Here is a 15,064-nt window from a genome sequence, read left to right as displayed (position 1 = left end):
GAACACAGATGTATGAAATGATACAAAAAACAACAGGTGTAAAAATTAATTCCTCTAGTTCAGTAGCTGGGGGAAAAAATCCATGGCTTGATTCTCCTCTAATGTTTGTAATTTGGTTGTTCAAATATTAATTGTTTTAAGGAGGATTTGCAAAAATAAACAATCACAATACTTAAAAGCCTGCCATCATTATTCTAAATTATTATGCTCTGGGAACAAAATATTTTCTCCACCTGACTATAACTGATAATAGTCTAATCAAAAATGCTGCAGCCTGGAGCAACCTTATGCATCCACATTATCACTATCTGTTTCAGCAATACCATCATAGAATAAAGGGAGAGAGATGGAAGATATAGTCCGGGATCTATCTAACTTCTGACCATTATTTTCATGAAGCATTGAAGCAGTAAGACTTTTCCTCTCGTGTGTTCCTTCTTCAAAGTCAGCACTGCTATAATGTTTATGGCGGTGCAAGAAGGATTTATTTTTAAAAGAACGCTGCCTCAAATACCTCCTGAAGGCTTTTTGAATAATGAGAGCTGATAGCTCCTCTTGTTTTCTTTTAAGGGTAGTAGTAATTGGCTTGTAAGTAACTTCAGATGGATTGGCAGCCATAAATTTTTCTTCAATGTGTAATTCAAGACCATCCAAACCCCCAGATTCTCCCAAGACCCTTTTAGTGAAAGCAAGCAAGATATCCAAGCAGTGGATCTTATCTCCACTGACTATAGGGAGGTCCATGGATATGAGCTGGATTTTATTGGGCTTTGGAATGCGCAAGGGTTCTGCCAGAGCATCTGCAAAGTCTGAAAGAGCAGAATATTCAATAAACTGTGTTGCCTGAGGGTCAAATTTTCCCCAGGTCTCATAGAACATATCGAAGTCATCATCACAAAGGGGATCAGTGCTTTCTTCAGTGGCAACACTGAAGTTCTCTAAAATGACAGCTATGTACATATTTACAACAATGAGAAATGAAATGATGACATAGCTAACAAAATATAGAATACCAACCTCCCTATTAGTGCAATTTTGCTTCTGTTCCTCTGTTAAATTTAAGTTGGGAGCACATGAATTGGATCCTTTTAACAGAGGAACCAGAAGATTATCCCAGCCAGCTGATGTTGTTATTTGGAAGAGACAGAGGATGCTACTATCAAAAGTTTGAAAGTTGAAAAGGTTATCAATCCCACCTTCCCAGCCAACACAGGCAAAGTTTGTCATGCCCACAATGGCATAAATGAACATAACCAGAAAAAGCAAAAGACCAATGTTGAACAGTGCAGGCAGGGACATCAGTAATGCAAAAAGAAGAGTTCGAATTCCTTTGGCTCTTCTAATTAACCTCAGGATTCGGCCGATTCGCGCCAAGCGGAAAATTCTCAGAAGTGTAGGAGAGATCAAAGTTCGAAAGCCCTCAGAAAGTCCAATGCCTTTGAAATGAAAAAGCAAACAAAATATTGTCAAACCATACCAGTGAAATTCACTATTTATGTTCATTTTTGTTCTATTCTATGCTTCAGGTGTTGAAAGTAACATTGATCATTGATTACATCACTTTCTACACAAACATTATCATCAATACTGCACTTGGTTACAAAAGAGCTTAGGAAAGGAAAGGCCTTTCAGTATTAAAGAGGTATCAAGATTATGTATAGTTTGGAAACTATTCTCTCAGATTTCTCTGACTCAGGGGATGAAATCACACATTGCTTAAGTACTTAAAAATCCTTTTAAATCCATTCAGCTCCTTTGCTGGAAGCTATAGGGCGTGTTTCCTAGCTGCTGCCTTACTGTTTCCTTTTCTCCAAGCCTAAGTCTCACATGCCAAATGTGTGACTCTCATTAATGTTTGGTACTTGGCTGAGATCAGAAAAGAGCAAGTAGAAAATAAAGGAAAACTGTTCTCCCTCACACCTTGTTGTATAATCCTACCACCAGAGTAAGGAATACCTTCAGCATTACAGTAATAGTATAAATTATTACAAACAGAGGATTTGAGAAGTTAGCATTTTTCTGGGTTGCATGGGACAGCAAAAGGGTAACTGCTCAGGGATGAAGCAGAGTTCACAGATCAGTTTTTCTTCCCTATCAATCACTGACTGCATGATATGATCTGACCCTGAGAAGGAAGCATGGACCAAAGAAACTGTACAAAAACCTAATGCTTATACATGATCCTTTGAAGAGAAAATTATAAGCATCTAGTCTTGCTTGAAAAGCAAAACCAAGCCGATTTAATAAGACTTTTCACAGTCACAAGTGGTGGCCTAAATTTAGAATGGTATTGAGCAAGTAAATATTTCTGAGCTTTCTAAATCAGCCCTCAGGATCCTCTTTCCTAGGAGAAAGTCTTGGAATATGAAATAAATTTTTCCCATTTTACATACAAATATATTTTTAACCTGAATTTACTTTTACTTGTTGGAAACAACAACTGATGTGATTACATGTAAATCAAACACATAGAGACAATCGTTTAATAAAATAACTTAGAAAAGATGTTACTACATTGAGTTTATATTGTTAGTTACTCAACAAAACTCATAAAAAATAATTGAAAACTACCCCCTTATATGTATATAAATTATATATATATTTAACATAATATATATAATATTATGTATAGATATATATTTTATCCATTTATCCAAATATAAAGGAAAATAAAAATATCTCCTTTTAGAAGGAATAACTTAGCATATGGTTTGAAAATGTAAAGTGGATCTGGAATTTATTTATTTTATATATGTAAGTGGTTACTTCATAATGAAATTTGGCTTAGTATTGATAAGACACATTATCTGATATAATAATGATTACTCACTAACTAGTGAAAGGACCACAACAGCTAAATCAAATATGTTCCAGCCACAGGTGAAGAAGTAATGTCTTAGGGCTAGTATTTTTACAACACATTCCCCAGTAAATACTGCCACAAAAAAATAGTTGATCTTATTAAGAACTTCCTTGACTTGTTTCTGGTCATATTCTGCCATCATAACAATCATATTTAGACAGATGAGAATCACGATGGTGATGTCAAATGCTCTGTGTGATACTATATCAAACAGTAATCCTTGGAACATGTTCTGTGGAGAGAATGAGAAGAATCACTTAATGCTGCTTCCAAGACCCAGGCTACATTAAAATATTGATCAGTAGTTTGTGCTTAGTAATTTAATAGAGTATAAATTCAGCAATAAGATACTAGAAGCATTTTTAGGTGATTTAGTTAGACCGTCAAAGAAAAGTCTTGGTACTTGGCTAATTATTTTCAGGTATCATACAACCACATTTCCTTAAAAAAAATGATAGAGCAGAAAAAAATATTCAAGGTACACTGACAGCTCTTTTTATAGAAATACTTCTTGGAGCAGACATTTTGGGATAAGCAATTCCAGTTAAAATGTAATAACCAGGAAAAATTCTGAATATGAGAAGCCAGGCTTGGAAAGAAACCATAAGAAATAAAGCATCCAGGGAGCATGTACAACTCACTGTTCACTCTCACCTCCAATAATGCAATCTGGCTGCAGAAGCAGTATCATGCAACTTAAATAATGATCATGTCATGAATAGCAAATGCTTGATAGGCACCTTTATAAATTCATGGTAAATTTCAATGGGTGATAAATAGGCTGCAGTTTTCCTTACATTAATACACACAAACAAACATTGCATTAGATGGCAAAAAGAAAAAGAGTAAAATGCAAATGCTACTTCGAATGAGGAAGATGATAGGCTCTAACATGAAGCTTGTTTAGATATATGTGGCTACTGAGTTTAAATATGGTCATCTTTATATCTTCTGTCATATTAATGTAGTCTCACCAATGGTCTTGGAATGGGTTTTTGAGGTTTCTTGGATCCAAGTTTTTTGAGGGCATTATAGTACTTTTTCTGTTGCTCAGTCAAAAATAGGTCTTTTCCACCTAAGTAAAGGGAAGGAATACTGTTGTTCATCTGAAGTTTAAGCAGTCAGCTAAATAAAATAATATATAATATATAATATATAAACAATACACAATAAATAAACACCACTAAGTATCCTCAACTGTGGTAAAGCTGGCCTAGCATTAAGCTTTTCCATTTGGTTTTGGCTTCTCTTTTCTAAAACTACTTATTCCTTCCTTCTTCTCCTCTTCCTTATAAGAAATTAAGGACTTGGTATGAAAATAGAATTTACAGGTAAATTACTAAAAGATTAGAGGAAGAGAGGACTCCTATTTTCAAAGCATGGTATTTCAATATTATTTTAAATATTCAAACTATTTATAAACAGTTTTATGAAAATATTAGACATCTGAATGTCAAACTTGCATTCACTTAACCAAAGTGGGATTACAGAAGACCCTGAATTAGCTCAAGTAGTACTTATCTTTTTCCTTTGTTGGTTAAAATTGCTGATAACCACTCCAATGAAAAGATTCAGCATGAAGAAAGATCCAAAAATAATGAAAATCACAAAATATATATACATGGAGAAGAAAGCTTCAAACTTTGGCTGCTCGTTTAGCTGTTAAAAAAAAAAAGTAATAATCAGATAATCACAGATAATTTTTATAATAACAAATCTTTATAGTGGTGAGGAATAAATCACTTCTGCACATTTAAACCTTTATTTAGGTGCATAAGCAAAGCTCTCTAGTTCTGTCTCTACTTCCAAAGATACACAGCCCTAGCAAACTCTTAAGTAATAGATAAACAGCTCCAACCAGAAATTATATTTTGAATTATTAGACCAGAAAAATAGCTCAGACTAAACATAACTGTGAACAACCATCCCCTTGGATGGTAGCCCAGCCAAGAAGCAGTTTTAAAAATCCACCTCACTTTGATCAAGGAATGATTTTCTTAACAAGCAGCTATTTCACTGTAGTCACAGAACTTGAATGAATAAGAAAAATGAAAATGAAATGTAATGTAGAAAACTTAAAATACTCTGTACTACTGAGAGTGTGAGAAAAAATAAATGGAAATATGGAAGAAATAGTAAGGATGTCAAATACAGCAAAGAAAACTCCAGAAAATAGCTGCTAAACTTGCCTGTTATTGTAAAGCTATTCAACACATTTTTAAAAGAATGAAATTTGCTTCACAGGCACAATCCTTTCAAGAACTCTGTTTCCAAAACACACTTGTCCAAAACTTGCAACACCTTGCCCTCTGCATACTTGGAACAGGAGGTTTTTTGTGATGTCTTCCCCTTTCAACTACTTTTCTTTTGTCTAAGTTCCAGATATTTGGTATGCCAAGGATTATTGTTCCACTGTGTAGTGTGCAGCATTCATTTGCTCATATTTGTGACTTGATAGAGCAAACAAACCTGAAAATTTGATCATACAGCTAGAAGGGAAAAGAACTAAAACTTTATTCTATTGACATACCTCACGTGAATCTACTGCTGCATACATAATATCCATCCAACCTTTAAAAGTTGCCTGAAAAAAAAGTATTATTAAGTTATTAACTAAAAAAAAATAATAATAATTTTAAAATTGGGGAGAACTAATAGAAATGTGTTAAAAGTGGTAGAAAAGTGAAAAGGGTGCATGTTCACTATGTGCATGTTCACTTCCAGAAATCCTCCTGGAATTATGATTCACTGGAGTTATGCCATTTATTGCCATAAATGTGGTTTAATGATGACTCTTGTTAAATTGAAATTTTTGTAAGTTCTCTGCTTTCTGTAAAGGCAGAAAAAGGTTCAGCTTAACTAGCAAATACATCCTAAAAGGACAAAAACAGCTTCTAAGGAAACAGCAGATTATTACTTCCTGCAATCATTAGCAGCCCTGCAGAATCACAGAACACTTTGGAGAACACAAGGCAAAGAACCAGAAAAGCTACAGAGGTAACAGTCACCTTTAAAAAATGCCTTTCTCTCCTTTGTTGTGGCATTAGGGAGATCAATAAATTAGCATCCTAATATGTCAAGACCTATATAATAAAATATAGAAATATAAATTGCATCATTTTCCTTACTCACCCACAGTGAACTAACTTTTACTGAAGAAAATGAGAACAACAATGAATCTGGTGACATGCACACAACTTCAAGCTTAGTGTGTTAATTAAAATTAAAACAAAATTGAAAAGCCACAGGACACAGTGCTTGATTTAAACACAAGGTTCCATATGTTAATTTTTTCATTAGGAGGAACCAAGCAGCTTTCAGATGAGCATTTTGGTGTCCTATAGCTGAGATGACAAACACGTTTCCTTGAAAAAACCCAAACTGATTTTTTTATAAAACTTACCACTTGGAGAAGAGCCAAGTATCCCATCCCAACATTATCAAAGTTTACATCACTGTTTGTCCACGTTCCACCATATAAAATACAGTCAGTTTTGTTATTAATATTCTTGTCATTTCCTTCTGTGAGTACACATTTCCAAAATTTTTGTCCAAGTAATTTTACTCCAGCAATGTTAAATAGGAGCCAGAAGACAATACAGACAAGCAAAACATTCAGGATTGAGGGGATAGCTCCCAGGAGTGCATTCACAACAACCTTAAATAAACAAAATGTATTATAACAATCAGTTATTCACAATCAATGCTTTCTGTAATAACTATGTATATATTTTCTTTTCTATTGACAAGCAATTTTAAAAGGCTCCAGTTTTCTTCAAGCATATTCATGTTATTCAGAATAACTTGTCAAGTTCACTGGATGACATTTTCCATGTTTAATTTGTTCTGCAAATTTCACTGACTACTACCCTTAACAATTTCTTCTGACAGCCCATTATAATTAAATTTCTTTATTTCCTGTGTATTTATAACTTATTGTAAAAGTGTTAGGTATTATTTCAAAATAACAACCATAAGATAGAAGTATCTTCTATCTCCTATAAGATAGAAGTAGGCAATTGAACTATCTTAATGCCATCAAATCCCAAACCAGAGATTCAGGCTGAAATTTTCTCAAAAAACTTAGAATGCAGCTATTACAAGACATGGACACAAGCCCCAGCATCCTTACCTTTATCCCTTCAAATCTTGACAAAGCTCGAAGAGGCCTCAGTGCTCTGAGAGTCCTGAGAGATTTCAGGGCATTCCCAGAGAAACAAGGTGTTGGATCTTTGGAAGTACTATCTAGTCTCCAGGAAACGAATGATATCTGTGTTCATTGAATTGAAACTGAGATTATTAAATGATACACAAAAACACATCCCCCCTTAGTGATGATTTCAGCATTTCTCTTTATAGCTAAATCCTACTGCTAGGATTTCTTTGGTTGCAAAACACACTTTTCTATGGTTTTAATCCTCGGGTAAATTATTTTTTCCAACAATACTTTTAAACTCTCTTTACCTTCTAAAGTTTTTCTACTTTAAGGAAGCAACTCTACTTTTTTCTGTTTCTAAATGTAAGAGCTGCCATTCACTTTATAATTTTCTATCACCTTGATTCATCTATCTTAGTTTTATTCCTGATCAGCACTCGTACTCTCTACACCTGAAAAAGTTTTTAGAATCAACATGGTCCTCAATAACAGCAATACTAATCTCTTGATACTAATTTTCTTAATTTCTTGAGTAGCTTCAGATCATTGCTTACAATTTCCATTTCCATTTGTCCTAAGTCTTGATTGCAACTTTTTTTAGGTTTTGGAAACTGCCTTTTGGACTTGTGTTTATTCATAATCACATTTTACATGTAGTTCTCTATTAAAAAAAGATCAATATTCAAAATGTAAGGCTGAATATAATACTTACACATACAATGATGAAGTCAAGGCAACACCAGGCATTTGTGAAGTAACTGTGCAAGCCATAAGCTACCCATTTCAGAAGCATCTCCATAAAAAAGATGTAGGTAAATACTTTATCAGCATAATCTAAGATCACTTTCACTTTTCCTCTTTTCTGCAGGTGAATATCATCAAATGCCTAGATTTAAGAATTCAGTTTTAAAACAATTTTATGGAAAATTATTTTAAAATTGCACAAGAACACACATTTTGGCTTACTATAGGTAACTACTACTTATTCAGGTTTATACTTAGATGTAAAAAACTAAATTGTTAAATAAGCACAATCTCATTTTCAGATTTGCTGAAAAATCACATACTTTCAGTTGTTTACACTCAATGCTTCTCAAAAAAATATCTGATATGGGCAAATTGTGGCTACCAAACATTTGGGCTTCCCATGATAGTAGATAGTTTGAAGATGTTGGGTTTAAAATTCTTCAGAATAAAGGTTGAATTAAACACACTGATCAGCCTCTTGCAGACACAGACCTTCCAAAGGAGTCATTTTTAGTCAGCCTGCAGAGTTGCAGTCCAGATATGAAAAAATATAAAAACTGAACTGGTAATTCCTGGAGTTTCACCTAAACTTGACTACTTGGATGTCAATAAGGGTTTAGAAAAAGTTCTCTTCTTTGCTTCAGTTTTGTTCCCCTTAAGCTCTCATGGGAATCCCAGGGAGTTACCTCGGGGATTTTGCCAGGAAATTTTGAAGCAGACAGTTCAAATCTATGGTTCAGTATTAAACCTAAACTTAATGCACACACAACAGATTTTATTTGGAAAATTCTGCCATCTATCACATAAATCACTTTCACACTGGTTATCTTCCTTCTGCACTACATAATGTGCACTAATTTCACTAGACTTAGTGAATGTTTTCAAATAAAACAAAGCTCCACTTGTTCTTCTGTAGAAATGGTTGCAATCCGAGTAATAACTAAGTCACCTACCATTTACAACCATCTTCACTTTCAGATTCTGATCACCTTAATGTTTTAATTATTTTAAATTTTTACTCAGCTTTTACTCAGTTTTACTGAATCTGCTTTATAAAATTAGAAGTACTTCATTTTTTGTAAGCTTTCTTAAGCAATTTCAGGCTCTGAAAACACACACAAGTTCATGAAGAACTGTGTTTCATGAAGAACTATGAAGATGACTATGTTTCTATACATTTAAATAACTTATCCAAGGGGGAGAGAGCCTTATAACTTCTAAGAGATGTGTTTATGATACTCTTGTCTCTTCCTGGAGAAAAAAAGGTGAAAACGAAATAAAGAAATTAAATCTAATAATAAGATTCTTTTCCTTTACTGACAAGCCTCAATCCAAAATTTAAGAAATTAAATCCAATTTACCAGTGCTGCGCTGCTCAAAACTATCATAAAAATGATAAAATTTTCAAACCAGCTATGTGTAACAATTCTGTAGCAGGTTTTTCTAAATCTCCACCAAGTTCTGCCTGGAAATTTGGTGACATCCACTCCACAACATGGGCAACATTCAACACAATCTGAAAGGAGAAACAACAGTGTTTCGGTTCCATGGAAAATGTAAGAGACGTGGAATCCAAAAAGCATAAAACATCTTAAAATTATCTTCTACAGATTGTACAAAAAATGTGCACTCGTTTTACCTGGTGCTGTGGCTGAAATGATCTAAATCTAAAGAAAATACAACATTTGTAGGACAAAATAATCTCTTTTAATAGAGCAAGTCACACATGGAAATAGCAAAGAAGCTTTTTGGTTCACAAGCCCTTCTGCAAAAACTTAATCTCAAAATCCGCCCCTTCTATGTAACAAACTTATCTTATTTTCTGCATTTATTTCATTTTGCCCTCCTAGTGGTTTGGCAAATTATTGTTCTTACTGATTATTCCCTTGATTTCACTGCAGAGATGTTACAAATAGATTCTCTGTTCACTCTTATGCACCAAAAAGCCTCTTTTCCATTAAGCCGTGAGGGCTGCAGGATTGAATCACATTAACAGAGGCTACAGAGCAGTTCAGGCAATCAAATGCAGGTGTCTGTAGATGTCCAGCCCTCTCAATTCCATTATTTACATTGAGTGGATATTCATCCATGGTACCAGGAGCTCAAACAAATACAAACAATGGAGAAGTGGCATTTAAGATCCCAGGTACTGACATACATACCCTAAGTGACCCTTCAAAGGGGCTTTGGGTGCCTTTGCTCGTGTACAGATCCCTGAATCACACTCCAAAGATGGCATTTTACTAACTAAACACAGGTGTTTAGAACCATTTGAAGGCTTTTTGGGTATTCTACAGCTTCTGTAAAAGTCCTGCCAGCTTCATGAAGCTGCATGCTCTCAGGGACCTCACGTGGTACTAAATGTCTGCGTTCAGGCACCCCAAACTCTGCTCCAGCCCCATGCTGGATCCAAGCACACTTTTTTGAGTTTTTATGCTTATAAACAAGTATCTCAGCTAAACAGCTCCTGCCACTTTGGAAACGTTCCATAAAGGTATCTTTGAATATTGTTTCATTTGGTGTCACCACAATACATAAAAGATTCTTACATTCTCCAAAGCAGTCCTTGGGTAGGTGAGACTTTTTTGGCTCTGAAAGGACCTCCAAAAGAGCAACTGGGTCCACAGTACTGGCTTCAGAATAGCTACCAGCATCATATTTCTGCACAGGAGAAGGGCAAAGATGAGAACTTATTTGCTTGATATTATCTGGCTATCATATTTAAAAGAAATACATCACCCCACCCCTCACCCTGCCCCCACCCCAAAAAAAAAAAAAAATCTGCAGTGTATAAATTATCTCTATGTTGCTACCAAAACAAAATTACAAATAATAGGAGAAGAAAGGTTAATCCCTACTCTTTCTTTCTATGCCTTTAATCTAATAAATTTCTTGCTTTCTTTTAGTCATCTACACTAAACCAGTTCAGCTTTATCCCAGCGTAAGTTTTTTATTTTTCTGGAATGATTTAATTTGGACTTTCCATTTCTGAGTATTTTTTGAAACCCCAGAGTATGTCACAGGTACTGTGATTAGAGAGCATGTCAGTCTGTCAGAAACACCTTTCCTCAGTGGTTGCCAGGGAGCACTCTGTGCCCCAGAGGGTCCCGTCGAGGGGCACCTCCTGGGGCAGTGCCAGGTCCCTAAGGGCTGCAGAGCAGGGAGACACAGAGGGGTTGTGGGGTGCATTGTTTTGGGGGAGATGTCATCACTGTCCTGCATGAGGTTGATGGCTGGTGGGGAACAACCTGCCACGGGTGGGGATATCTCTGCCCAGGAAGATGACGCTGCCTGAGCATTCCCCTGGGTTCTCAGGAAGGATAATGTTTGAAATAGGTTACATTAGGCTACAGCTTTATTTTAGGGAAAACTCTGATTTCTTCATGCTAATCCAATTCCCCCCCCCTTTTTTTTTTATCAGAGATTCACACCATATCTCAAAAGACTTGAAGATCAGAAGGCCTAGCAAGAAAGAAATGTCTATGCATCCCAAAGAATTTTGTAGTTATTGGTAGGTAACCTATACACTTGTAAAACTAAAGACAATGAGGAAAAGAAGTATAAAGAAAAAGAAATAAAGCAATCTATCATTCATGAAATGTAAAAGCCTTGTATGACATGGAAAGGGAAGGTCTGAGTACAGGAATATGAATTAGAAGCCAGAAGAAGGGAGAACTGCCTCTGTTGACAGCCATGCTGCTCCAAGCAAACTTAAGGTCCAAGGGAATCTTCAACATAGACAAAAATGTAATTATTTAAATTCACAGGCATTTAATATTTTTTTAAATATAACTACAAAACAAAACTTTTCCCAACTTTATCTAAAGCCAGACAATGCTAATGTGGTTTGACTTTTGGGGGTATTAGCCCAGAAAGCTGCTGAACTTTTAATTTTCTGGGTCATTAGAGGCAAACCATGATTTTTCACCTTTTTTTCATGTGGAACCTTACTCTATTAGAATAATTTAAGTTTCTACACCAGAAAAAGATGATTGCTTTGGGAACCATTTTTAGAGAACAGATTTTTGTAGCCAAGGGCGACAGCACACCGAGCTACCTATAAAAATGAATTATATGTATCAGATATGTTTAAAGTAAGCATGTTTCTTAATTAATTTCTGCTTACTTGTGCTGTACAAATATATTAATTACTGTTAGACATGACTGCTTATGAGAGACAAACCTCCATGCTTCAGACTACTATTACATCTAGAAAGATGTACCATCTTTAAAGGGATTGCTCTTACTACTCTTTGGAAAAAAAACCCAGCTTGTCCTGTCATTGCTGAATGAGAAAACCGTTGTGACAATTTTCATCTCTAGAACATGATAAAAGCTCTAATTACCTCTTTCTGCTCTTTCTTTTGGTGTGTATCTGAAAAACCACTTATGGTCTCAGAAGTCCCAGAAATCTGACTGAAGCCACTTGAACTCCGGCAATGCTCTCTATGCCTTAACTTCTCTCTCTGCATGAAATAATGCAAACCAGACGATATTCCACATTTTACTTCCTCATGGTCATTCTTAAAAGTCAAAATTCTTTAACAGAATCTAAAGCATCCACAAAATTTAGCACATTTGTCTTTTTACAGATAATTAAATAACATGCCTAGAAGGCATAAGAAGAGTACTTTCTTCCTCCATTTTAATAACTGTGGTCCTGTGGTTATCCTCTGGAAATTTATCATTCCTCAAAATCCACATTCAACCCACTGATGGATTCCTGCATCCAATGTACAAAGTTTTGGTGAACTGGCTCAGTAGCAACCTTTGCAGCTGAACCCCAATAGCCTCATGTTTCTAGTTCCAGGCAGAAGAGCTGTGATCCCAATCAGCTTGAGGTCCTTTTGCCAACACCAATTCCAAGCAATACCACCTTCCACCAAAGCAGCAAAATAATTTCTGTCATCAAATGCTTACAGACAACATATTTCAATTAGCTATGGGTGATTCAAGGTAATCATCTATTTCTGCTTCTTTGAGAACTTGTCTAAAGGTATTCCACTGATGATGCCTCCTCTTGTAACCAAAAACGTAGGAAATGGATCTTACCAGGACACCAAATTATAATCCACCCCAAAAATAGTACATGATGTCTCTATCATGGCATAACACTAGGTGTTGCATTTTGAGCCCAAATACAACTAACACTCATAAAACACATCCATTAAGAAGCTAATCTAGGTATAGTATAGTCACCAAAACCTGGTGTTCCACCTGACTTGCTGCTCACACATTTGGGTGTGTTTTTTAGATGAAGTAAACCTCACGTTGCCACATGCTTACACCAACACTTTTGCCTATGAAGAAAAAAAGCACAATTGCAACATCTCAGAAAATTTCATTTGTACTTCAGTGTGGTAGCTGGAGAAATTAAACAGAAAGGAATAAAAAAAACAAACCATAAGCTACTTTCTGTAAGAGACTTTTTGTCTTGCTTTATGTCAAGAACCTACGAACCAGTTCTTTCTTCTGTTGTACAAGACAGCTTCTATTATTACTTCCATTAGTATAGGTCTGAAAAAAGGTTAATACTCTTCCGTTCACCTTCTGACAAAACATTGCAGGGAAGGTATACTGTAATCTGCTGCATTTTATTATTACTGCCTGTGAATAAGGTAGGATTCTAAAAGAAATTAACCAGAGGTCCTAGTGCACTGAGCTGAGCTGAAACAGAATTATGGCTGTAAATTTAGAGAATGATGAAAGAGTGGATAAGCAACATCTCTTACTGAACAACAAATTATTTGGTAGGTCCTGCACTTTTAAACTGCTAGAAGAACAAAGTAAAATGGCAGAAAAAACCCCAAGGGACTAACATTTCCTGTTGAGTCTTAAAGATTATATTAGAGATATAAGTTAGAATAATTTTTCATATTTAATATTTCTTACCTGTTTTCTGTATTCTGTTTCTGTGCATACACTGTGTCCACTATCATCTTCACTGGTATAAGTCTCTGCTACTGCAATGGAAACACAGGTACTATGTCTGGTTAAATATTCTCCATATTTCCTTGTTACTGAAGAACTCTCTTCAGAACTGTAACACTCAGGGTCAAAGCAAGTGTTGTCTATATCCTTTCTGACATCTGCCATGGCATAGTTATTTTCCTCTATGTCTTTGGCAGAAATTTTCACTGAAGTCTTCTTTTTGGTTGTTGTTTTGAGGCTTCGTTTCATTAGTTTCCCACAACAATTAAAAATCCTGCCTTTCATGTACTGCAGCCCCTTGCGAATCCGTGCAATTGCAATCTGACATTTTGACATTTCTCCCATTTCCTCTTCTCCATTTGGGGAGTCAGAACTGAATGAACTCAGCAGCAAGGCAATGAATAGGTTGAGCACCTGCAAAAAGTTAAAGTTTGAGACACTACTGCTAATAGAAAAGGCAATTCAGAAAATCCTCCTTAGACAAAAAAACCAAACCAACCAACCAAAAAAAAAAAACTTAAAAACCCCACCAAACCTCACTTTCATCAACCATTGCCACATAATAATTTACTATTATAGCTGAATGTTAATATAGTATGGTATGGCCCCTTCTGGAAAGACGGACAGGAGGAAAAGGAAGGGGGGTTGGGTATATCAAACATATTTTCACATGCACTGATGTCAATGGTTTCAAACTTGAAGAGGGAAGACTTAGGTTAGACATTAGGAAAAAATTCTTTCCTGTGAGGGTGGTGAGACACTGGCACAGGTTTCCCAAGGAAGTTCTGGGTGCCCCATTCCTGGAAGTGTTCAAGGCCAGGATGGATGGGGCCTTGAGCAGCCTGGGCTGGTAGGAGGTGTCCCTGTCCATGCCGGAATGTTAGAACTTGATGATCTTTAAGGTCTCTTCCAACCCAAACCATTCTGTGATTCTATTGATTCTGTGACTCTGATTCTGTGTCCATAATGTATGAGGAGGTAGATATATTGAAAAAGCAGGCAAAGTTAAGTTTAGTAACATCACCATCAAAAAGGAACTGGTATAGACCAACAAACTCAGGAGATGAAAAAGCTTTCATCTTACACTGTATATACGTTAGACATAGTATATCAGAAACCAGATATACTGGGGACTGCAAAACAGTTGATAATATAAGGATAATTTAGTAAGCATTAAAAGCATTCAACAGTTTGGTTATTTGATCCTAGCAACACAACAGATGAAGAAATTATCAAAATTACCAAATTATCAAAAGTACTGAAATAAAGAAGTAGTGGGTGGAAGGAATGATTTTGTGTATTTTGCTCCACAGCAACCCTTGGTGTGAGAGAGAGAGAAAACGAGGAAGAGAAAAAGAGAAGAAAAA

General features: G+C 35.6%; 1 protein-coding gene across 1 annotated transcript in view; it reads right to left on the bottom strand.

The window, feature by feature from the left end:
- Positions 1–285: 285 nt before the first annotated feature.
- LOC103536092 (sodium channel protein type 5 subunit alpha) overlaps positions 286–15,064 on the bottom strand; it is a 34,028-nt gene continuing 19,249 nt past the window's right edge. Inside the window, exons 15-25 of the mRNA XM_030446507.1 lie at positions 13,659–14,111; positions 10,316–10,427; positions 9,128–9,282; positions 7,716–7,905; positions 6,996–7,093; positions 6,267–6,521; positions 5,394–5,447; positions 4,381–4,522; positions 3,838–3,938; positions 2,831–3,095; positions 286–1,436 (exon numbers count right to left, since the gene is read on the bottom strand). Of these exons, the coding sequence (XP_030302367.1) occupies positions 286–1,436; positions 2,831–3,095; positions 3,838–3,938; positions 4,381–4,522; positions 5,394–5,447; positions 6,267–6,521; positions 6,996–7,093; positions 7,716–7,905; positions 9,128–9,282; positions 10,316–10,427; positions 13,659–14,111 (2,976 nt within the window). The remainder of the gene's footprint in view (positions 1,437–2,830; positions 3,096–3,837; positions 3,939–4,380; positions 4,523–5,393; positions 5,448–6,266; positions 6,522–6,995; positions 7,094–7,715; positions 7,906–9,127; positions 9,283–10,315; positions 10,428–13,658; positions 14,112–15,064) is intronic.

This window comes from Calypte anna, chromosome 2 (assembly GCF_003957555.1).
Source record: "Calypte anna isolate BGI_N300 chromosome 2, bCalAnn1_v1.p, whole genome shotgun sequence".
NCBI lineage: Eukaryota > Metazoa > Chordata > Aves > Apodiformes > Trochilidae > Calypte > Calypte anna.
Note: the sequence above shows the minus strand (reverse complement) of the source record. Positions and strands in the feature narration are given on the sequence as shown.